Raw genomic sequence first — 24050 nt, forward strand, 5'->3', positions numbered from 1 at the left:
AGCAGAGGTAGTGTTAGTGCTACAGGAGGAGTAATGAGGAGTAGCAGAGGTAGTGTTAGTGCAGGAGGAGCAATGAGGAGGAGTAGCAGAGGTAGTTTTGGTGCAGGAGGAGCAATGAGGAGTAGCAGAGGTAGTGTTAGTGCAGGAGGAGCAATGAGGAGTAGCAGAGGTAGTGTTAGTGCAACAGGAGGAGTAATGAGGAGTAGCAGAGGTAGTGTTAGTGCAGGAGGAGCAATGAGGAGGAGTAGCAGAGGTAGTGTTAGTGCAGGAGGAGCAATGAGGAGGTGCAGCAGAGGTAGTGTTAGTGCAACAGGAGGAGCAATGAGGAGTAGCAGAGGTAGTGTTAGTGCTACAGGAGGAGCAATGAGGAGTAGCAGAGGTAGTGTTAGTGCTACAGGAGGAGTAATGAGGAGTAGCAGAGGTAGTGTTAGTGCTACAGGAGGAGCAATGAGGAGGAGTAGCAGAGTTAGTGTTAGTGCTACAGGAGGAGCAATGAGGAGGAAAATGTTAATGTTTTGTATAAGATCTATTCAGTGAGTTTGTACTGGTGAGTTTTGTTAATAAAGTAAAAAAAAAAAAAAAAAAGTTTGCTGCATCCGTTTAGTGACGTCATGACGTAATGCACGTCTCCGCTCCCCCTGTCGACGGAGAGATGCGTTCATGTCTGTTTTGCTGCTAATCCGGACCATCTTGTGATGAAAATATGTCAGTACAGTAAAGCTTTTATTTTTCGGGTTGGTTTTTATACTTTTTAAAAACGGACAGCTCTTCAACCGGACGACATGTTGGTGAACATTTAACAACAACAACAGGAAGTCGGTCGGCAGGTAATTTAGCTTTAGCAGCTAACTTAGCTCTCTGACGAGCCGGCTAGCTTAGGGGTTAGCAGCTAACTTAGCTCTCTGACGAGCCGGCTAGCTTACGGGTTAGCAGCTAATTTAGCTCTCTGACGAGCCGGCTATCTTACGGGTTAGCAGCTAGCTTAGCTCCACTGTTTGACGTTAGGTTAATAAATTTCAAGCGTGTGTGCACTTTTAGCTTTTTATTAGCAACATTACAATAAATTAAAGAAACAAACTGGTCTAATAGAGCTGTTAATTATAAATGAGGCCAGAAATTCAGCGTTGCACATTCAGGATGATCCCCGTAAAAAAAAAGCTGTTTTAAAAAAGATTATTACCTGAATTAAAAGCGACACTTGGTAGAATACAAGTAAGAATTGCCTTTGAAGCAGTGGGGTATTGTCTTTAATTCGGCCGTGGTATAATCAACCAGCTATTAGTAATACTATAAATACAGTCATTAATAAAGAGCATGTGTTCGTAGCTAGGGGTAGCTAATGCTAAAATCAAGGTGGATTTAAATTCCACCTTGTATTGAGGTGAACCTCTGCCCTGGGTGTTCCTAATAACCTGCGTTCATGAGATCTGTTTTACAGAATGGACTGTTGCGGTTTTTGGACTGATTTTGGGTCATTTGTTCTGTTAGCATGGCATCGCCTTTCAAAATCCCCAAGAGGAAACAAGCGGCCGGTCCGGACTCCACCGTCGTGCATGTGCAGTCGCCTCTGTCCCGTCTGGAGAACCTTAAGGTGACTGCTGACATTTCTAAACATGGTGCATTCATGGTTTTTTTATGCATACTTCGTGTAAAGTGTTGCATTTTATTCAATCTGACTTCTCTCTCTCTCTCTCTCTCTCGCCACGGGGCTCAGTCCAGCAGAGTTGGAGCTGACAGGATGCATTCTCAGAACACATTCGGCCCCCGAACGAGCAGACAAAGGTTTGTGTTCCACCGGTGCACGCTGCAGCATACATTACTGCAGCTAACAACACGGTAAAATAGAGTTAGACACAGCTGGATCTGTCATTTCTGCTGCTCTGCAGTGTTCCTTGTGAGCCCATCTTCACGGTCACGGTCAAAACTCTGCTGGGATTGGGCAGCCCGACAGGAAGAGCATCAGCAGCAGGACGCACTCGGGACCAATCCCATCCCAGACAGAGAGCCGAGACAGCCTCTCCTTACTTCTCGTTTGGGTGAGTTCATAAACTGGGCTTGACGTTACGATTCTTGGAAAGGCAGACATTTTCCTCAGACTCCGTAACGACCTGCGTGTGACTTGGACGTAACTTGGAGAGTCTCAACCTCACATCCATGTTGAATTGTCAAATACATCTGCGCAGGGCTTGCACTCATAAACATGAATGAAGAGTGGGCCGTCTGCCTGCCGTGTTATCAGCTGCTGAAACCAGGAAAATAAAGTAGAATTATTCCTCTTGTCTCGTCCTCTTTGACCTTTTTGATTTTTATTCATTTGACACATTCAGCCTCCGGGAGCTTTTTAAATACAGAAAAAAAGCTTCTTCTTTTTTTTTTTTTTTTTTTTTTTAAAACCGAAAATGTCTTTAATTTAAAAAATAAAATAAAAACAAAAAAAATCCTTCTGGGTCAGCACCGAGCGGGCCTCGTCCCTGTTCCACAAATCTCATCCATCAAGAACATTTTGAGGTAACAAAACATGAAGTCATTTTAAATTCAGATGTTTTCTCCACCAGGTGGCGTCCAAAGAGAGCCTCAGACCGGCTCGAGCCCACCATCGCCTCAGCGTCTCCGCCACAGAGGAGGAAAAGTGGCCTTATTGGTAAACGCTCTCATTTTAAAAACGTTTCACTTTCGGTTATTTCCATTCGTGGCCTCCGAAGTTTACGATGTTTTTTTTCGTTGCTATTAACCCGATGTGTGTTCCTCCATCAGCCTTGTCTCTGAACACTGACCGCCTTTCTGTGGCGTCACTGGACAGTCTGGCGGAGCTGCGAGGCGAGAGGCATGCTGGGAGTTTCTCAGCGAGTCGGGGCGCCGCTGAAGCGAAGGTAAAGGTCAAAGGTTGTGGCCACCGTCGTGTAAATGTATAGCATCGTTTATAACACTCCGACGAATAAGAGACGAGCTTCTGTGTGTTTGTTTTCTTCAGAGAAACTCCCCTGAATGTTTAAACCAGACGATCCCGTCGCTCTCGGCTTCAGATCGGACGTCGGGAGATGATTTTGCCTCTCCGACCGGAACCCGAAACAAGTCCTCAGCGGGCAAAGCCCCCAAAGGCAGACCCTCTCTCTCCGCGGGGAGGATCAGCCCTCGGGCGTCAAGGACGGAGCGACTCGGTTCAAGCGGCAACCTCGAGGAGGACCCGAGGGAGAAGGAGCGACGGAGGTGGGCGGAGTTCAGCGAGAAGAGGAGGCCGAACAGATCGTGCCTCCGACTGAGAACGCAGACCCCGGCGGAACCCAGTGAGTCCTCTTTTATTTTTTTTATATACAGCTGTTTAACATTCCAAATTTACACAAAGATAAACAATAAAATGTAAAAATAACAAGCGACAGGCCCTGAAAGAAAATATATCCGGAATCACAGGATGAAATCTGGCCTCAGCAGTTCCCGATCTTTCGATTACCGCAATGAGATACTTGGAGAAAGTCTTCAGGGGATTAATATCGATGAACATTTACAGATTTGTATTTCCGGCCTCCTTTCGTCCTTTAGTTGTCCTGTCCAGCGAGGAGGAAGAGCAGGGCGAGGATGACGGCGGTGGAGGGAAGGGGCCGTTTCACGGCAGCGACCGGGTGGAGGAATCCTGTCCAGGAAGTTCAGAGGCGGCGCAGGTAGGAGGCTCACCTGGGAACGGACGCCACAGGAAGGACGATGAAACGGCGGAGCCGAATCGCTAGAGTCCGCGTCCTCCGTTTCTGCACAGAGGACTGGCTCTTTATCTGCATCAGCCTGTGTCCCTGCGTTTTGTCTGACAGGGTCAGCAGGCTTGTCCTTCCAGAGGTGAATGCAAGGCGCCGCCTTCGTACCTGCAGCTGGAGTTCACCTCGCTTCACGCCGGGCTGATGCACACCGACGCCAACGGGGAGATGATGGTGAGGAGAACATCTTTAAAAAAAAAGACGGGACAAAGACGTGTATTTTTACCTTTTATCTCTGATTTTTTGTTGCTTCCATGAAGCGGATTCTGGAACAAGCACATTTAAATGTTTCTGTTTCTCATCGTTCTTCCCTTTAAAGGATCCATTTCTCTTTATTTCTGCGTAGATCACGGAAAGCGGCATCACTCTTCCAGTGACGGGTAAACACATCGACTTCAAGATTTAAAACAGCGGAAATATTTTATTTGATCTTCTTTCCCAACTTTTTTTTTTTCTTACACCTTTTTGACAGTAAATTATTATTTATTTATTTATTTTAATCTCCGTTAGGGGCAGAGGAGGGGGAGGTCACCGTGGTGGCGTCTCAGGTACGGGGTTACGGCGTTTGGGACGGGGGCGTGGCTCGGGACGGGACTCTGTTGGCCGGTTGCAAAGGTCCCGCCCCCTCCCTCCTCTTCCTGTGGGTGACGGACGCTCAGGCCAACCTGCTGCAGGCGGAGCTGGCCCCCCTCCGGAGCTCCCGCGCCGCCTCAGGTGACGCCGCGCGCCGCTCGGACTCCTGCTGGAGACTGGGCCGACTCGGTGAACCTCCTTCGTGCTCCTGGTTCTCCAGGCCCGTCTTGCTGCTTCCTCCTGCTGGTGCTGAGGCAGCAGCTGCAGGAGCTCCAGGCTGCCCTGCTGGCCTCCATCCTGGACATGGAGGAGTACAGGAAGGGGAGCTCCTCCTCCAGCGGCCTGACCTCCCCTCTGGAGTGGACAGATGGGTTGCTGCTCTTGCACAACTGTCCTCCTCCTCTGGACCAGCACCTCCTCAGATTGCTGGGATGCTCTACGGTGAGACTTCCAACCTCCTTTCCTGCTTTATGTCCTTGTTGCCTCCTTCCTACCTTCCTTCGCTGGGCTCCTTCTCTCCTCACCTCTGTGCTCATCTTTCCTATTATATTTCTTCCTCTCTCTCTCTCTCCCCACTCTCCCGTAGTGATATCTAATCCTCGCTCGTCCGTTTTACGAGCCCGTTGGCCGTTAGCCGCTAGCCGGTGGCGCCGGTGGCTCGGAGGTGATGAGGTGACTCCTGAGGGAGGTCCCGGTGTGCGTTTCTGAGCTTGCTGGTCCTGAACCAAATCGGAACCGACCAAAACCAGCTATTAAAACAAATCTCTCTCTTTCAGGAGAAATCCAGAAACGGGAAGTCCAGCCAGAAGTCCTCCGGCCGGCAGCACCTCCCCACCAGGTACGACCGACCCCGCCGGGAGGGGAAGCCGGAGGGGTTTCCTGTCTGACCCCTCTCTGTGTGTGCCCCCCCCCCCCCCAGGTTGATCCAGTATCCCGCGCCGCCTTGTAAAGGCCGGATCTCGGTAACGGAAGAGGACCTGGCTTGTCTGGAAGACGGCGCGTTCCTCAATGACGTCATCATCGACTTCTACCTCAAGTCAGTCTGCCGGGTGGAAATGTTTTTTTTTGGTCGCTGTGAGATGTAGTTGCTGTCGGTCGCCTGTAGGGGTCAGCGGTATCCTCAGTCGCCTCCTCCCCTCGCAGGTATCTCTTCCTGGACGGCGTCGGGGGATCGGTCGCCGAGCGGAGTCACGTCTTCAGCAGCTTCTTCTACAAACAGCTGAGCAGACGGCGAGCCGCCGGAGAGAGCGACGCCCCCTCCGCCCCGTGAGGACGTGGACAGACGAGCGCCGACCGTCTCGGGATCCGACGTCGTCCCTCATCCTTCCTTCCTTCCTTCTGTCTTTCCGTAGTGATCGCCACACGAGGCACCGGAGGGTGAAGACCTGGACCCGCCACGTCGACGTCTTCACCAAAGACTTCCTGTTTGTCCCCGTCAATCAGGAGTAAGAAAACGTGTCGATAGAAAGCCGTGACTGGACGGCGCCGGCGCCGGAGGTCGACGCGAGTCTTCCCCTCCTCTGACCCGTAATTGGCTGCGGAGTCGACCTCGGCTCCTCGTCCCGGATTTAAAGACGCCGGTTTGGCGTCCTGACCTCTGTTGGGACATTTAAATCCAAACTCTGTTATTCTACTTGAATTCAAGCGCCTCCTCGTCCTCTACCTGCCAGCGGGGCGACACCTCTGCTGAATCAGTTTGAGTTCTTCAATGGCTTTAGCAGGCCTCCCTCTCTCAGCTCTTGATTCGTTTCTGTGTTCAAAGGGCTCACTGGTTCCTGGTGGTGGTTTGCTTCCCGGGTCTGGAGGACCTTCGGTACCGGAGGTTCCAGAGCCGGACCGGTGAGCTGCCGTCGGTCGTCTCCTGTGCACGTCTGTAACGTTCAGCAGATCCTCTCTAATGGCCGCCAGACCCTGTTCCGGGTTTCCTTCCTCCGGGATGCTGGAGATCTTTGTTGTATTTGATATTATCGCCGTCGTACTTATTTAAAAATTGTAGTTCATCGTCTCTTTACTCTCGCTTTGTTTCCATTTTCCTAATCTTTCCTTCCGTTTGCTGTTTTCCACCCGATTCGGCGTCGGTTTGATCTAGCTAGCATTAGCATGTGAAGTGTTTGAGGAGTTCTGGGCAGCGGCAGGTCGAAGACTGAACGTTTCGTTCTCCAGGTTCATCGGAGCAAGTTTCAGGAAAGCCGTCCATCAGCCGGACATCCCAGCAGCTACCGGTAAACGCGCCCGCACGGCTCCCAGCACCGGCGGCCTCCTCTAAAAAGGTCCGGGCTGACGTCCCTCTGTCTGTCTTTAGGAGTGCCTCCAGCAGACCTGTCAGAGGGACGCCGTTTTAAAGAGGTGAGTCATCAGCGTAGAAGCCGATCGAAGGAGCCGGGCCGGGTCCTCGCTGCTTCCTCAACGCCGCGGCTTCCTGGTCGGTTCCAGGCCGTGCATCCTGGTCATGGACTCGCTGAAGCTGTCGTGCCACGACAACGTCTGCAGACTCATCAGAGAGTGAGTTCCGAGGAATTCTGTTTCCCCTTCCCGCCCGCGGCGGCGTTCACGAGTCGCAGTGGAATTCTGACTCGCCGGTTCTCTTCAGCTACCTCCAGGTGGAGTGGGAGGTCCGGAGGGGCACGCCCCGTCTCTTCACGCCAGACGGCACCAGGAGCTCCAGCTGCCGGGTTCCTCTGCAGGACAACAGCAGCGACTGCGGTTTGTACCTGCTGCAGTACGCCGAGAGCTTCCTGCAGGTAAAAGCGACCGTGAAAAGCGACCGTTAGTCACGAGTGTCTCTAAAGACGGGGATAAAAAAGATCAGGAAACACGGACGGGAGAAGAAGTAGGAAGCAACACAGTCCTAAACGTCCAAACTGAAACCAGGCGGATTAAATAATTACCCAGTTATCAAAATAATCGTTCAAATTTCAAGTCTCGATTTGTAAATACTTCCGAGAATCCTTCGAGTACGACCTCAATGCAAGCACGACTCGGCTTCGACGGTTAAATCGAGCTGTCTGATTGGTTCCTCAGAACCCCGTGGTGCACTTTGATCTCCCGGTGCGTTTGGACAACTGGTTTCCACGGCAACAAGTGCGACAGAAGCGCAAGGAGATTCGCAGTCTAATAATGAGGATGCACCGTATTCAGAGGGGAGAAACATGAAGGACCAAAGAGTTTATTCTGTGCAATAAATAATTTAAACTTTTCTATGTTAGCACGTCTTTCTTTTCATTTCCAATTACTTTATTTGATTATAATAAAACTTACTTTAAAACATTTTTTCATACTGTTTATTCCTACTTTCATCAAGCCCTCCTTTTCTTCCAAGAATATGTCAACAGGTTTTTTTTGGTTTGATTAAATAAATCTATTTACCGGCTCTTATTTTGGAATGCGAACTGATTCAAGACAGGAAGAAGGGGAAATCCAATCTGGATGTAATTCCCTCAAGGAACAATGTAAAGGAAGGGAAAGAAGGCGGCTTCAGGGGACCATGTTCTTGGACTGAGAATAAAATCCTTGTGAATCAAAGACGTAGGAAGTGAAGACTTGATCTCTGTCATCAGATGGATCGAGGTCGCGTCCCCCCCCGTCCCCCTGTCCCCTTTGGAACGTCTCGTTGAATGACAAGTCTGTCTGACAAGATGAGGTCATTGGGTTTCTCTCATCATGTACTCATCTTCTGTGGTGGCGGGGGGGGGCTGTTACCTTGATATGTCCGCAGAGCTCCCCCCCCCCCCACTGAGGACCAATCAGCTTACAGATCATTGACTGGATAAAACCAGAGTAGATTACAGAACCAGAACCAGAGCGATCATCACAGTAAACAAATAAACATAAACATGTAGCTGTAATTATGCTAGCGTGATTAGCATGTAAGGCTTTATTTTGTGTTATCACCTCTGTCCGGGATCTGTGGGTCCATGTTTTCCCTCGGTGTCTTTAGGCGTTACTAATCCGAGCGATGGGAGGTTAGGATTATACAGATTTAGGGATTCCCGTTTCCCAAAACTAATCAGAGTGAGTCCCAGAGACGACGGGGGGGGGGGGATCTGATCCAGACTCTCTGCTGGAGGCCGACGCCCAACAGAAAACATGACATCCCTGTGAAACCGGGAAATTAGACCGATCCCAGCCGGGACTGGGGCGAGTCTAAGTCTAGAAACGCATCCTCTAATTGGACGACGCGCCGGTTGTGGGATTAATATCCAACTTCAAACCGATCTCGGGCCGCTGAACTTTGACCTTTCACCGCTTCATGTGACCTTGTGGCGCTTCAGATAATCCGCAGTGATCGGTCTGGCCGGCCGACCACCTGGCGAGCCCGGCTCAGCCGTGTCTGGGTTTTTGTTCTAAATCCGAAACAAACGAGACATCTTATACTTCTGAACTTCTCTTTCGTGGACTTTTCGTTCTAATCGCAAACCGGCCCCCCCAGGTGGGTCGCCCCCCCCCTGCCTGCCCCCCCTGTCCCCCCGAAACCTCTCGCATTCGTTTCAGTCGGGCTGTTGCCCTGCAGCGCTCCTCTAACGCTCATCCACTCCAGCAGCTTAACAAATAGGATTAGAGCAAAGAGAAAAAAACAAAAAACAATCTCCCCCCCATCTGCTCACCTGGGAGCGACGGGGCGGCCGGCGTCAGGACCGGCCCGAGCCTCCCTTCATTTGTTCCGCCATGCGGCGACGGCGAGTAGGAACTGAGGAGGAGGAACGCAGGAGACGCTAGCCCGGGGCAGGACGGCGAGATCTTCAGAGACATGACGGGGAGGTTGGCGCTTTGGGCGCTTGGGGCGGTGCTGCTGACGGGGCGCGTCTCCATGGAAACAGGTGGGTGCGAGATGGCGTGGTGGTGTTTTCTTAGTGCAGGAAATAACCGTCTCGATTGTGTGACGCCTCCAGACGCCGCCGCCGGCTGGAACTCAGGGGAGCGTGGCGGGTATTCGGTCGAGCCTCCGGCCTCGGATCGGCTTCTGTACCGACGACACGATTCCGTCACGCGGAGAAAAAGGAATATCTTGTTCCCCACCGGAGTGAAACTTTGCACTCGGGAGACGTTTGACCAGGCTGTGGAAAACCACCGGAGATACTTCCACCTCAGAGGTAAGAGTCTTTCGTTTCCCTTTTTGTTTTCACCGGGCGATTCGCTTATCCAAACGGAATTACACGCTTAATCGCCGAGTCTAACCGCCATTAACGGCACCCAATCCCAGAGAGGTCAGAGGTCACGCGTAGCCAGATGCACAATGGATGAGGACGAACCTCGAACTACGAGGGTGGGTGTTTATTTCAAAAGGTAATAGTCATATTTTGTCTTTGGTGGGGGGGGGGGCGTCAGTGTGTCAGGAGACGGTGTGGGAAGCCTTTAAGATCTTCTGGGACCGGCTGCCGGAGCGGGCCGAGTACCAGGACTGGGTCGGCCGCTGCATCGACGGCTCCGTCAGCATCAAGGACGTCGGCGCCGCCTTCAGCCAATCGCAGGAGCACAGCAGCCTCATCAGGAGCGTGAGTGGACGGAATAAAAAACGCACGCCACTTCGTTCGATTTTCTAAAAACGTCGTTTGTCTCGCTGACACGATCGGCCTCGGCGCTCACCTTTGCTGTTTCTTTCAGAGCGTTGCCATGGCAGCAGCGATGAACAGGTGAGTCTGAAAGTCTTTTTCCAGAGGCCGGACGTCTCTGGTCGTGTATTGACGCCTGTGTTGTGTTTTATCACCTGCTGCAGTGTGCCCGTCCCCACAGGCCCGCCTCCATGCAGGTAGGCCTGCGGTCCGTCACAAGCTGACCTGGAGTCAGTGCACCCAGAAATGTGCTTTAAATAAATGCACAAATATACCTTATGTACATATATATATATATACATAAATGCATTATTGATTTTACGCAATATTTATTCAGACAAAAAAAAGCACACACTTTCTTTAGTATGCCAACAAGTGAATTGACAAAGACAAAACACTGCGGGAAACACTTCCTGCTCGTTTCATCGTTTCGCCAGATGACGAGGAGTCGGTGGGTGTTCGGGTCCGAGTCGCTTGTCTGTGCCTTGTTTGTCGTGTTGTACTTTGTACCGTCATGTGGATTGTGTTAGCTTTCGCTGTAAAAACAACCCAGATGTGCTGCAGCGTTCGCTTCTTACCGAATTTAAAGGGGAATACCGACTATTTCGAGGATTCACAGATGTTTTTGTCAAAGATTCCTGTGACCTCTTTGTCTTTTCTTCAGCTCCGAATCAGCAGCTGTTCAGACTGAATCGACACGACCAGGTAAGACGAAAATAGGGGATTAACCGCGCTCCAAAATGTCTGTGCATGATGGACGGATGAAAGCGGACTTCTCCGTCGGCCGCAGGCCCTCAACCTTTCACCTTGGGTGCAGGAGCGGTGGATTCCCGTCACCTGCTCTGCTCTAAGAATAGATCTGTAAGCCTATTTACTGGCAGCAGTCTGGTCAATGGAAGGTGAACAGAGACGCAGACGTGGTGGAATTAGCGCAGGAAAGGTTTCGGGGTTAGTCGGATCGCAGCCCAGAAGCGCCGATGTAGAAGCCCTTTCATTTGTTAAGATCCAGATCATCTAGAAACATTAGATTACTGCACAAACGCCTGATCATAATTATTTGAATGAAAATACTCCATGAGGATGATGTCTTGGCTTTTGGGTTGCGAGTACGAACACATGCTTTATGTATTTTTTTTTTGCCATTTTACAGGGGCACGTGGCACCACCATCGGACCGGACGCAATCGCACCGGCCCAAACCGACCTTCCGTTGGGTTCTGAGCTCGCTGCTCGGACCCCGCCGGCCTCTGCAACTGAAGACGGAGTTCAAGAATTGACAAAGCCCTTGAGCGAGCTTCCTGTGGATTCGACCTCCGAGGAGGCCGGAGCGGAAGATGTGCACGTTCCTGAGGAGACCGCAGAGGTAGTAATCCATGAAGCTACGATGGTCCTCACGAAGCCTGCAGCAATATCCACAGAATTAGAAGAGGAGATATCCCTAGAACAGGTCCCATTAGCAATTCCCAAGGTTAGTGCAGACCAAGACATTCCAGAGGAAGCTTACGGGAATCTAGAAGACCGACCTGAGGCACTGTCCGATCGTATCGGTGAAATGCGACCGGATGTGCCTGATTTGGCCGAGGTGGCAGTTCTCAGAGAATCAGAAGGTGACATCCAGAATCCTCAGGCAGAACGTCCTTCAGAGGTCACAGGACCGAGCCAAGAAGAAGTCAAAGTCAGCTCAGGCGAAACTCCGACAGGTCCCGATTCGGAGAGAGACACTGAAATACTTGTCAACGCGATTCCGGACGTGATCGCGGTACACGGAAGTCACGACATTGGTGAAGACAAAATTCCAGGAAACAAACCGACGTTAACGGTTGAGTTTACTTCTGAGACTCCAGGAAATACTCCTCCAAAAATATCAGAGGTGGGTCCGTCTGAGGAGAAAGAGGAAGGAGCGAAGGAGGAGGAGGTAAAACACGAAGAAGCTTCCGTTGCTGCCGCAGATCAGATGGCAGGCGCTGCCGTCGGAGAGACGAAGGAGCAATCTGCTATTGGAGAACCGGCGGAGGAAGAACCGGGAGCTGTCAAAGTGGAGAAAGGGGAGCGGGCACCAACGGAGGAGGAGCCGGACGAGGGAACGGAGGAAAGCACCGTAGAACCCACAACGGGTACCGAAGGAGCAGTTGAAACAACCACCGAAGGAGAGCCGGTGAAGACTGTCGACGAACCAACAAGAGAACCAGTAGAACCAGAACCCGTAAAAGAGAGTGACAAAGTTACAGAACCAACAAGAGAACCAGCACAAGAACCAGAACCCGTAAAAGAGAGTGACAAAGTTACAGAACCAACAAGAGAACCAGAACCTGTAGAAGAGAGTGTCAAAGTTACAGAACCAACAAGAGAACTAGCACCAGAACCAGAACCTCTAAAAGAGAGTGACAAAGTTACAGAACCAACAAGAGAACCAGAACCTGTAGAAGAGCGTGTCAAAGTTACAGAACCAACAAGAGAACCCACAGAAGACGAAGAACCTGTAAAAGAGACTGACAAAGTTACAGAACCAACAAGAGAACCAGCACAAGAACCAGAACCCGTAAAAGAGAGTGACAAAGTTACAGAACCAACAAGAGAACCAGCACAAGAACCAGAACCCGTAAAAGGGAGTGACAAAGTTACAGAACCAACAAGAGAACCAGCACAAGAACCAGAACCCGTAAAAGAGAGTGACAAAGTTACAGAACCAACAAGAGAACCAGCACAAGAACCAGAACCCGTAAAAGAGAGTGACAAAGTTACAGAACCAACAAGAGAACCAGCACAAGAACCAGAACCCGTAAAAGAGAGTGACAAAGTTACAGAACCAACAAGAGAACCAGCACAAGAACCAGAACCCGTAAAAGAGAGTGACAAAGTTACAGAACCAACAAGAGAACCAGCACAAGAACCAGAACCCGTAAAAGAGAGTGACAAAGTTACAGAACCAACAAGAGAACCAGCACAAGAACCAGAACCCGTAAAAGAGAGTGACAAAGTTACAGAACCCGTAAAAGAGACTGACAAAGTTACAGAACCAACAAGAGAACCAGCACAAGAACCAGAACCCGTAAAAGAGAGTGACAAAGTTACAGAACCAACAAGAGAACCAGCACAAGAACAAGAACCAGAACCCGTAAAAGAGAGTGACAAAGTTACAGAACCAACAAGAGAACCAGCACAAGAACAAGAACCAGAACCCGTAAAAGAGAGTGACAAAGTTACAGAACCAACAAGAGAACCAGCACAAGAACCAGAACCTCTAAAAGAGAGTGACAAAGTTACAGAACCAACAAGAGAACCAGCACAAGAACAAGAACCAGAACCCATAAAAGAGACTGACAAAGTTACAGAACCAACAAGAGAACCAGAACCCGTAAAAGAGACTGACAAAGTTACAGAACCAACAAGAGAACCAGCACAAGAACCAGAACCCGTAAAAGAGAGTGACAAAGTTACAGAACCAACAAGAGAACCAGCACAAGAACAAGAACCAGAACCCGTAAAAGAGAGTGACAAAGTTACAGAACCAACAAGAGAACCAGCACAAGAACAAGAACCAGAACCCGTAAAAGAGAGTGACAAAGTTACAGAACCAACAAGAGAACCAGCACAAGAACAAGAACCAGAACCCGTAAAAGAGAGTGACAAAGTTACAGAACCAACAAGAGAACCAGCACAAGAACCAGAACCTCTAAAAGAGAGTGACAAAGTTACAGAACCAACAAGAGAACCAGAACCCGTAAAAGAGAGTGACAAAGTTACAGAACCAACAAGAGAACCAGCACAAGAACCAGAACCCGTAAAAGAGAGTGACAAAGTTACAGAACCAACAAGAGAACCAGCACAAGAACCAGAACCTCTAAAAGAGAGTGACAAAGTTACAGAACCAACAAGAGAAGCAGAACCCGTAAAAGAGAGTGACAAAGTTACAGAACCAACAGAGGAAAGCATCGTTGGTTCTGAACCGGGAGGAGTCCCAGAAGATACAAAGGCTTTATTGACTGGAGCGGAGGGAACCCCTCTACCAGAACCTCCAGGAGACTCTGAGGTAGAAGTACCACCAGAACTCACCGAGAGTACTACGCAGGTGACTGAGTCCGCATCAGAGGAAGTCATCGTTCCCGAGGATCCGTTTGAAACCTCTGTGGAAACGGGAGGACGCAGGACAGTCGAGGAGCCTGTCCTCGAAGACGACGTCCCAAACGAGGACGCTGTCCCAGAGGACGCCGAGGGCGTCTCCCCGGATGCCGCAGCAGAACACGCAGATGAAGAAGAGCCCACCCCCCCCGCCGCCCCTTCAGACGCCACGACCGACTACATAGCGGAGTACAACAACGGGAACTTCCCCGACCCGACAGGAAGGCCTCCAAACCCGAACGGCGGCTCCTCCGACGAGGAGAACTCGGTAAGCGGCAACAAAAACCTGCTTCCGAATTCACCGTTTTAATTTCGACGGTGCGCTGATACCCCCCCCCCCCCCCCCCCTCCCGCGTTCAGATGGGAAACGAGATAGACGAGACCTTGCCGTGGCCCCCGAGGCTCCTGAAGAACCAGGTGGTGGAGCTCAGCATCAAGCTGAAGGAGGAGACGTACCGCGACGCGCTGTCGGACCGGAGCAGCTTCCAGCGCCGGCAGCTGGAGAGACACTTCGTGCGCCGGGTAGGAGCCGCTTTCCTTCGCTTTTGTCGTTAATGAGGGAACTCGAGGTGGATAAACGGCGCTGAGGGAAACGCGTCGTCACGAAACCGCCGGACGAAGGACGGGACGTCCCGGTTCAGGTCAACTTTGAAGCCGCAGAGACAAACATTTGTCCTTCCCTCCTTGTTTGACGGCACATAAAAGTAACAAAAAATAAATAAATATCTAATCGCATTTTCTTTCCTGCCTTGAACTTCCAGGCTGAAGAGGCCTTCAGCAGGTTGCCGGGCTTCAAGGGCGTCCAGGTCATTGAATTCAGGTGCGGCCGGTTGAATCCCTGTGATTTAGTCCAAATGTTTAACCTTAATAAATGGATATTAATCTTTTATTCATAATAATCTTTGTCGTTGGTTTGTGTTCTCAGGCCACAGAAAGATCTGGAGCGGTGAGTAGAACCCTCTTTAGAACCCGAGACCCTCTTTGGCTGTGATAAAACGTTATCTGTAGCCCTTTCTGAACGTTTATTGGTTTAACGTTCCACATCGGGGTTCCAGGTGTTTCGTTACGCTAACGACAGGAAGTAGTTCGTAAGCAGGCGGAGCTTACGGGTTGACTCCCAGGACAGGTCTTTGATTTGCAGAGACGGATTTCCTGGCCCTGTCCCATGTGTCCTCACGGACCCCCCCCCCCCCCCCCCCCCTCTTAAAGCCCCTTTCACCTGGTTGTCGCTGTAATTAAGAAGCTCTGCTCTAATTTCCTGTTAATGTCCTTTACAATGGACAATCGGCGCTTAAGTGGGATCAGACGCTTGCCGGCCACCTGCCGAAGGATTACTCTTATATTTAAGACCGGCTCACTGTCTACCTGCACCCCCCCTCAGCCCCCACCCCCATGTCACACAATGATAAATTCACTTCGAGATACTCGAACCAAAAGAAGAAGTCGCAAAGCCTTGAGCTGGAAAGACGTGAAGACACTCCCTCCTCTCCCGTCCACCTCAGGGGCCTGGCGGTCCTCGTCCACTACGGCGTCACGCTTGAGGTCGACGGCGACGGCGTCGCCAACGACACCCTGGACTTCATCTCCCTGCAGAGTAACCTCGTCGAGAGGACCTATCCCGGCGCTCCGGAGCAGCCCACCGCGGTCTACACCATCACCGACCTGCGGAACTACATCACCGAGGCTCTGCACCGGGACCACTTCATGAACAACGAGAACCTGGAGATGCAGCGGGAGAACGGTGAGGCGGTTTATTTCTCGACCTCGGATGGAACAGTGTGAATAATGGCCGTGACTCCAACGCGACTTGACTCGTTCCTTGCAGCGGAGAACGTGCCTCCCACAAACCGGCCGGCCGACCCCTTCGACAACATGGTGAGACGAAATAAACGGGAAGGATTCATGTCGAACGCAAAAAAAAAAAAAAAAAAAACCTCACGTTGCTGGAACGTCTTCTTTCAGGACAACGTCCTCGCCGCGGAGAAGCCTCCCGACGCTCCGAGCCACGAGGCCGAGAGCGGCGACGTTTCCCCGAAGGAGGACGACTTCCTGTCCAAAGACCCTCCGGCGGCGGCGGCAAGTCGCAGCGTCGCTCCTCCAGCCTCCACCGAGAGGACTCTGAATCCAGACGGTGAGTTTTTTTTTTTGTTCTCGCACAGGAGGAAGTTCCTGGTGTTGACCCCCTTCCATGTTCTCTTGTGTTAACAGATAATGGGAATATTGAAGACGAGGGCTTCCTTCTCGGTAACGCCGATCGTACCCCTCCAGGAGACCGTACGATCGGCCCTCGGGGCTCCGCTGCACCGACTCCGCCTCAAACAAGCTCCGAGGTGGTCCAGGTCCCGGACGAAGGATCTGGATCTGGGTTTTCCGGGTACGGCCAGGCGGCCGATCTTTGGTCCTGGCGTCCAGCAGCAACTCCTGATACGACCGGCTCGGAGGTGCTACCTCCACCCGATCTGGAGGTGACGGAAGACGAAGACGAGGTCGTAGAGGTCATTCGTGTCGAGTCTCCAAACACCGGGAAGCGTGATTCAGTCGAGTTCACAGATTCCCCGCATCCTGTAGTCACTCTTGGGTCAGACTCTGAGGATGACGTGCACGAAGAAGAGGTCCATCTTCTGATTGTTGCGCCGGATATATCCGGTACTGACGCGTCCCCGACGGAAGGAGTCGTCCAGGTGGAGCCCAAAGGCTCACCAGAACTGCTGCCGCCGGAATCTGAGGAACGAGACGAGGTCCAGATCTTAGAGGAGAAACACATCGGCATCGCTGAGATGACTAAACCACAGCTTGTTGGTGTCCATGACGATGACCTGGCTATGGATGAAGTCATGGTTGTCGTAACGACGACCGCCGCCGTGCCGGTCCTCAGTTCATCGGCGGGTTCGCATCATAGCAGCGGCGGCGGCGGCGTGCTCTCGCCAGAGAAGGACTCGCCGTTCACCCGCGTGTCGGATTCGACTCCGGAGGAAGAGGTTTCAGATGTCCCTCATCCGACTCCTCTTGTAGTTACAGAGGACAAAACAGAGGGGGCAGCAACGCATGCCAAAGAGGGGTCTTCTGGCGACTTGGGCACCGCCGTGAGCAATACGTCGCAGAGGGAATTAGGTAACAGTAGCCTCCAAACGGAGATCCAGGATTTCTCCTTTGACGTGTTCCAGTACGACGGCGTGGCAGCTGAAGGTGAGAGCCGTGGGTTTTCCAGCGGGGCTCTGGCATCAGCACTGGATTCCATCGCGTCCCCAACCCGGCCGGGCCGGGCCTTAACGGTGTTCTTCAGCCTCAGGGTGACCAACATGGCGTTCTCCATGGACCTCTTCAACAAGAGCTCGCCTGAGTACAAGGCCCTCGAGCAACAATTCCTAGAGCTGGTGGGATTTAAAGTCAAAAGTCTGAGCCGGACTGCGGGAACATTTGTTGACTGTAAATCTTTTTTTTTTTGTCCACCTTGAAGCTGGTTCCGTACCTCAAGTCCAACCTGAGCAACTTCAAGAACCTGGAGATCCTCAACTTCAGGAACGGCAGCGTCGTGGTGAACAGCAGGATGCGGTTCGGAAAGCCGGTTCCCAGAGGGGTCACCGACGTGGTCCACCTCATCCTGGAGGACTTTGCCAACGCCGCCTACCAGACCATGAACATGGCCATCGATAAATACTCGCTGGACGTCGAATCAGGTACCGCTTTTCGTTTTAACCCCGTCGCTGCGTTCGTCGCCTCATCGTAGGTCTGCGATGGCGCCGCCGGCTCCAGACGACGTTTTATTTTTGGGCTCTGACTTAATATAAGAGCGGCGATTCGTCTACGCGGGGAGACCGAGCCGAACCTTCGACTTTGTGGAGTGCGTTTCCACACGAGTGGGGCGAACCGCAGATTGATTTCCGCAGCCGAGACGAGGCTGTAACCGGAGATTTTACTGTCACTCCCTCCACCGTGTCCGCCTCTGCTGAGCTGCATCCCTTTAATCCGTCTGAGCCAATCAGAGGAGCTGGTGACGACCCGATAACCCTCACCTCCAGCAGCGGTCAGGACTCGCCCGGAGCTAATAATCAGTTTATTAAACCCCTAATCTAATACGGCAGTCCATAACATAACAACCGGGTGTTGGGTTTGGAGCCAAGCAGCAAGAACTACGGAAGAGAGACTTTTCCATGATGGAAGTAATGTCAGGATAAAAGTAGAAATCCAAATCCTGTAATTGCATAAACTGCCGGGTCTCGCGTTTTATTACATAAAATCTTTACACCTCTTGCAAAATCTTCTTCTACTGTTTCTTTGCTGGCTGCTTCCTCAGGCGATCGGGCGGATCCCTGTAAGTTCCAGGCGTGTAACGAGTTCTCCAGGTGCACGGTGAACCGCTGGTCGGGCGAGGCCGAGTGCGTTTGCGACGCCGGCTACCTCAGCGTGGACGGCCTGCCGTGCCAGAGCGTCTGCGAGGCGCGCGCCGACTTCTGCCTCAATGACGGCAAATGTGACATCATCCCCGGCGAGGGCGCCATTTGCAGGTGAGAGGAGGTTTTACACCCTGTCGTAGGAGTATTGGGATGACCTTTGACCTTTGCTGCAGGTGTCGGGTTGGGGAGACCTGGTGGTTTCGCGGTGAGCACTGCGAGGAGTACGTTTCCGAGCCGCTCGTGGTCGGCATCGCCATCGCCTCGGTGGCTGGTTTCCTGTTGGTGGTCGCCGGGGTCATCCTCTTCCTGGCGAGGTCGCTGCGAGAGCAGCGTGGCGCCGAGGACACGGAGGACCCAGTAAGGTGAGCGGCGCCGTCCACCTTTACCTCCGCGTCGACCCTACGGGGGGGGTCGTTGGTTTAATCGAAATGATTTCCCTCCTTCCAGGCGAGGTGACGGCATGCCAAAGCTGGGGCGTGCCGCCAAGTTCGACCCTTCGTTTGACAGCGGTCCAGTCACCGCCCAGTACTACCGTCGCTATGACGACTTGCCCCAGCGCTATCGTCACCTGGAAACCCCTCAGCACAGCAGCCCCTTTGGCGCCGATGGCGCCGTAAACCCGGGCAGTGACGAGATACAACACGTCTGCCAGAACACCTCGCTCTCCAAAGAGGTACACAAACCTGACTCGGAAGACATTTTAACTACTTACGGCTGAGTGTCATCGGCGTAGAGGTGTGTTTATCGCCGCGGAGACTTTTGAAGCCGCTGGAGGCGGTGAAATAAAACGACTTTGACTCTTTGGACGGATTCGGTTCAGTGTTGTGACATTTGTTTGGCTCAGCAGGAGATTTGTACTACGAGGATGAGTATTTTTACCGTCGGGACCTCCTCCTCTCCGGCCTACAGCTCCTCCCCTTTTGACCTTGCAAGCCCATCTGTTAGACAAACGCGTTTTCTCCTGTCTGCAGGAGATCCAGGAGCGCCTGAGGATAATCGAGTTGTGTGCGAGGGATCAACACTTTGCAGACTTTGTGCGACAGACTCAAGTGTGAGTTTTTGTGACCCTTTTCTTCCGCATCATTCACGTTAGAAAAATGATCATACGTTGTGATCAGAAAACAATGAAAACGAAATAGAAATCACAAAGACAAATCTTTATTTCAGTTTCATTTGTAAATATTTTATCCATCTTCGGAGCAAAATATCTCCTGACCACATTCCCGCGTGATTTCCTGCTCTCCAGAGGATGAGCCCTTTAGCTTTGAACGACCTCCTGAACTTCCCTTTCGGTGGGATCAACTCGTTCTGCTGGTGCGGAGGTGTCGTCCACCTGCCCCAGGTCTCGGTTTCCAGACTTCCTCAGCAGATGGGGAAATGAAAGACGAATAACTGACAGACCAGACGTGGCTGAACAAGTGTCTTTGCTGTTTGGGCTGAAGGGTTTAGTTTCCACTGACGCCTCACCAAAGTGATCTCCTCCAGTTTCTGACGTTTGGGTTCTACGTCGAAGGAAAAGCGTTTAAGGAGAAACGCAAACTAACCGGAATTGACCTCCAAAATGTCAAACGGGATGGACTCGTTATTTGGGTTTTTGTGGTTTGGGCATTTGCTGTTTGCACTGCAAAAAACACCAAACTAATCCGACTTTTCCTCCTTTGGCGGCGCAGATTCCTCGAGAGGAGAGGAAGCTCGACCACATAGCGAATCCCAAGACGGTGACTTCAAGGTAAGGACTTTTTTTTTTTTTACTCCTGCTTGTTAAGGAATTTTAAAGAATCTGAATTGGTTCTCAAACATGAAAAACCTTGAGGGCACAGGGAGAACATTTCCTCCGGCCCCAAATATCTCTATTATGAGCCGTTCTAAGACGAGTGTTCCTCTACAGAACCCTGCCTTCATCCACGAACCTCGGAGGGAAGAGGAGTTCGCCTTCCGATGCCGCGCTTCACGAAGGTGACGAGACTCTGACCCTTTGGGGATTCTTTTTCCAAGGAGACTCTCTGTTGGATGAGTCGCCTCTTTCCAGAACTCTAAACTGACCTCTGACCTCTGTAAGGGTCGCCTCACCTGCTTTTCACCTTTACACTTCTACGTACCTCTGTCTTACGCGTTCAGATGCTTCCACGGCTTCACTCCGAGAGCTTCGCCGCTGCCGTCGCGCGAAAAAAAAAAAAAGCGCGTCGCTGAAGGTTTGCTGATGAGTCTCGATTGTTTCGCGCTCCCTTCCCACCTGTGCCTTCGCCGCTCTGTTAAGCTCTATCTGTGATTCGCCGCATCGACGCCAGAGCGCTTGACGTCAGCGTTAACACCCGGCATCGTGAAGCCATCCATCCGCTGCTCATCCGACGCGTTTCACGCCGTTTACATTTACATTTCTGGATCGATGCTGTTCTGTTAAAAGTTAGCTCGGCGCTGCAGCGGTCAGCAAGGGAGGAATTAAACTAAGGTCTCATTTAGATTCATTGTTAATTTATATTTGTTTTTATGTTGATGACACGAGGCTTTTTCCTCGTGTTAAACAATTTGCGGGGGGAAAAAAAAAAAGCGTTATTTATATTAATTCGTTGGAGCAAATTTGTAAAAACACTTCAGATGTTGATTTATTCTGTAAATAAATTAAAGGAAGGTCTCAAAGCTCGGAGAAATGTAGAAATTCATCCACAGAACGGCTTGAATTTTCTTAGTTGTTTTGCTTTTACTTGAAAACTTTCTACTTAATCTCATTAATTTAGATTTTAGCTGAAACGTAGCCTGAAGACGGATGTCTTGTTCTTTATTTAGATGTTTGTTTTCTCAGCTTCTCCTCTTGAGAAGCTTCGTGTGTTTTCTATGCTGTTTGTCCAATTAGAACAGCGACAACAACAAATACTCTGATGTGTACCTTTACGTTTTTCTATCAATAAAATGGCAATATTTTTTACTCTATGATCAAACATTTATTCTGGATTATTTTTTATTTAGGGAAGAGCTTGATAACATGTTGTCATGGGAGCAAGAGGAGGTCATAAATTAAAGGAAAACAATGCATCCCAATTGTAGTAAATAAAGAATAACTGAGCTCCAGTTAAATGTTTTGAATCCAACTGCATTAATTCTATTAGGGGTCTGTCTGGAGATGCATGCTGGGTAATGAAGGACACAGGAAACATTCAGACCTGGATTAAATCTGAGTTACAAAGGCTGGTTGTCTTCCCTTCCTCAGCTGTGAGATGATTCCTGTGAGGTTTCTCCTGATCGACGCTGTTGTTACGGAGGATTCCGCCTGTCCATCAAACTCACCATGTCCTCAGGGGCGTGTGTCAATAAAGCTTTGAACCGCGAGAGGATTTCAGGGGTGAGGGTGAGTGTGAAGATGGAGCCATGGAAAATCTCTGGGTGGGATGCCAAATTCGAAAGCCATACGTGAATTTCAGGAATTCCATCACGCCCGTGGGGAAAACAAAAAATACTCCGACGTGGATGCTCAGCACGGTCCCTTATTTGACTTGATCAATACGTATTGATCCCTCCTCTTCGTCTCGGCTTCATCCTCATCACTGCATCAGTAAATGTTTGTTTCCATAGCGACGGTGAGGATGATGTTTCCACACTCCACCATTTGGAAGTTGTTTTTTTTTTCTTCAAACTTTCAGCTGGTTTGCGTCAAACGAGTGAAAACCTGAACTCCTCCTTCACGTTTCTATTTTTACGTTTTTCCAGAATTTGGTGTTTGGTTCGTAGGAAAAGTCTCGCAGCGTGTTCTGGATACGTCGCTCGGTTATTTCCTTCTCGCTGAGCGTACAGGCCAGACGTTTTCATCGAAGACAGAACCACCTTTTGGTTTCCACGTTGGGTTTGGTTAGGCAGGTGCCTCTTTGAAAAGTTGTCTTGCAGCAACTGGGAAGTATCTGGGCTTGGCTGTGTGGGGGTTTAATGGGAAACACAGTTCTCGACATGAACAAGTGCCCCTGATTGTGTCCCTCCTCGGCCCGTATTCCGATCCACTCGGCCTTCCTGTCAGTTACTCCCGGTTATGTAACAAATCTGTGATCTCTAGATAAAGGAAAGAAAAGCAAAACAGATTCCACATTCAGCGCAGGGAGTATTTTTCAGTGTGGGTGCAGTCGTGGAAAAGATTTCTTTGTGGGGGTAAAAAAAACACTCTTTTTTCATTTTCAAATCAGCGTTATTGATTTCAGATGTTTTCAGTTTGTGTCTCGGATATTCAAGAAAAACTGGAATGCCGGGAAACAAATGTGCGTTTTTCAAACGAAACGATGGGAGTTTCCTTTGAGCTAAACTAGCTGCTAGCATCGTTTGTCCTGCAGGTGTACCGTTCAGGCTGTGACTCTGCAGCCTGAAGCTCATATTCGGTTGAGATGTTTCAGCTAAAACAAAAGATTAGCATGCATTTAGTCACATTTCAATTTTGTGTGCTGTTAGCGCTTAGCATCAGTTCTGCCTCGCATGAAAGCGGCCTCTTGGTCCGGCTCATTTAACTCGCCATTTCAAAGCGGCGTGGTCTGACAACAATCTGAAACATCCCATTGGGTGTTGCGGCACGCGCAACAATTAGGAAATCGTTTTGGAAGTTTGGCGCAGGCTGCTCGTCGCTTTCAGAGTTGTCGCAGTCAGTTATTTGTGATTATTTCATCCAGCAGAGGCGTGAAACCTGCGGCAGATATTTACGGTATTTGATGAAATATGTGTAAACGTAAGGGAAGACGTTTCTCCTCTTATGTTCAAGAACTTGAGACGCATCCAGCCGAACAGTAAAATCTGGTATTTTGGGGGATTTCCTTATATTTTGGAAGACCTCGTCTTATTTGCGTCTTTCACCACCGTCTGAAGAGGGGGATTATTTTGATAGAAACTCTCCGGGGAGGCTTTCTGTCCTCACAGAGCTTTTCTTCATGTAAGCTGGCATGGAAAATCAGCCATCCTCTTCTCCGCTCTGCTTTCCAAATCCCAGACGCTCCAAGTAGGGGAGCTGACATGGTGGCTTTCGGCCTACGCGGGCGACATCTGCAAACACTTTCCAAATCGCAGCTGAAGCCGAGCGGCGAGAGGAGAAGAAAAAGAGCAGCTTCTAATGTAGCTTTTGGAAAAAAGTCAGTTCTCTTACGCGGCGATGTGTCGTCTATTTTCGTTCGATTGCGGTCCATAAATCTCCTCTTGTTGCCAAAGTCAGGATGATGACAACGCCGCTCGTTCCATCAGCCATTTTTTCCCCCTTCTGGTGACTTGGCGCCTCAAACTTCACGGCTGTAAAATAAAAATGGCTCAATCGAGATTGAAAATGTGGACGTGCCCGTCTCGTCTCGGAACCCGACGGACGTCCCGGGTTTGCCGAGACTCACCGAAAGAATCGGGACTCCCCGAGCAAGAAGACAAAAATCATCCGCTGGTGTTAATCTGTCGCGGTCGTCGGTGGATGTTTACGACACGGTTTGGTTAACCTCGGAAACCGACTCATCTGCGGCTCAGGGAGTCGTCATCCTTTTCCCAGCGGCTCCTGAGCGCCGCGCAGACGACGACCAAAGGACTCTTTGTGTTTTCAATGTCGTCTGCCATCTTATCCGAAGCACCTTCATCCTCCAGGCCAAATCCGGAGGGCCTGCGCACCTTGGCCGGATTCCCACAGACTGCACACGTCTCTCTGGGAATCTGTCCAAGGCTTTTGGAAAGAAA

The 24050-nt window shown here is 50.6% G+C and overlaps 1 protein-coding gene and 1 long non-coding RNA gene across 3 annotated transcripts; both read left to right on the forward strand.

Annotated features, from left to right (window-relative positions):
* Window positions 1–677: 677 nt before the first annotated feature.
* LOC137912051 (sentrin-specific protease 7-like) lies at window positions 678–7512 on the forward strand. Of its 2 annotated transcripts, none has more exons than XM_068756397.1 (22): window positions 678–827; window positions 1489–1591; window positions 1715–1782; window positions 1887–2036; window positions 2556–2641; window positions 2755–2870; window positions 2972–3284; window positions 3538–3656; window positions 3801–3917; window positions 4090–4123; window positions 4254–4457; window positions 4537–4757; window positions 5093–5154; window positions 5236–5352; window positions 5460–5582; window positions 5669–5761; window positions 6079–6155; window positions 6480–6538; window positions 6619–6662; window positions 6750–6818; window positions 6907–7057; window positions 7338–7512. In XM_068756397.1, the coding sequence occupies exons 2-22, from the start codon at window positions 1490–1492 to the stop codon at window positions 7467–7469; spliced, it is 2457 nt and encodes an 818-aa protein (XP_068612498.1). In that variant the 5' UTR covers window positions 678–827; window position 1489; the 3' UTR covers window positions 7470–7512. The 2 variants fall into 2 exon arrangements, with proteins under 2 accessions (XP_068612498.1, XP_068612499.1); XM_068756398.1 differs by having other exon boundaries at window positions 6907–7019.
* Window positions 7513–14122: 6610 nt separating this feature from the next.
* LOC137912135 (uncharacterized) lies at window positions 14123–14764 on the forward strand. Its single transcript, XR_011106168.1, has 3 exons — window positions 14123–14251; window positions 14344–14505; window positions 14745–14764. It is a non-coding gene; the product is annotated as an uncharacterized lncRNA (long non-coding RNA).
* Window positions 14765–24050: the final 9286 nt, after the last annotated feature.

The sequence above is a fragment of the Brachionichthys hirsutus genome, chromosome 24 (genome assembly GCF_040956055.1).
Source record: "Brachionichthys hirsutus isolate HB-005 chromosome 24, CSIRO-AGI_Bhir_v1, whole genome shotgun sequence".
NCBI classification, from domain to species: domain Eukaryota; kingdom Metazoa; phylum Chordata; class Actinopteri; order Lophiiformes; family Brachionichthyidae; genus Brachionichthys; species Brachionichthys hirsutus.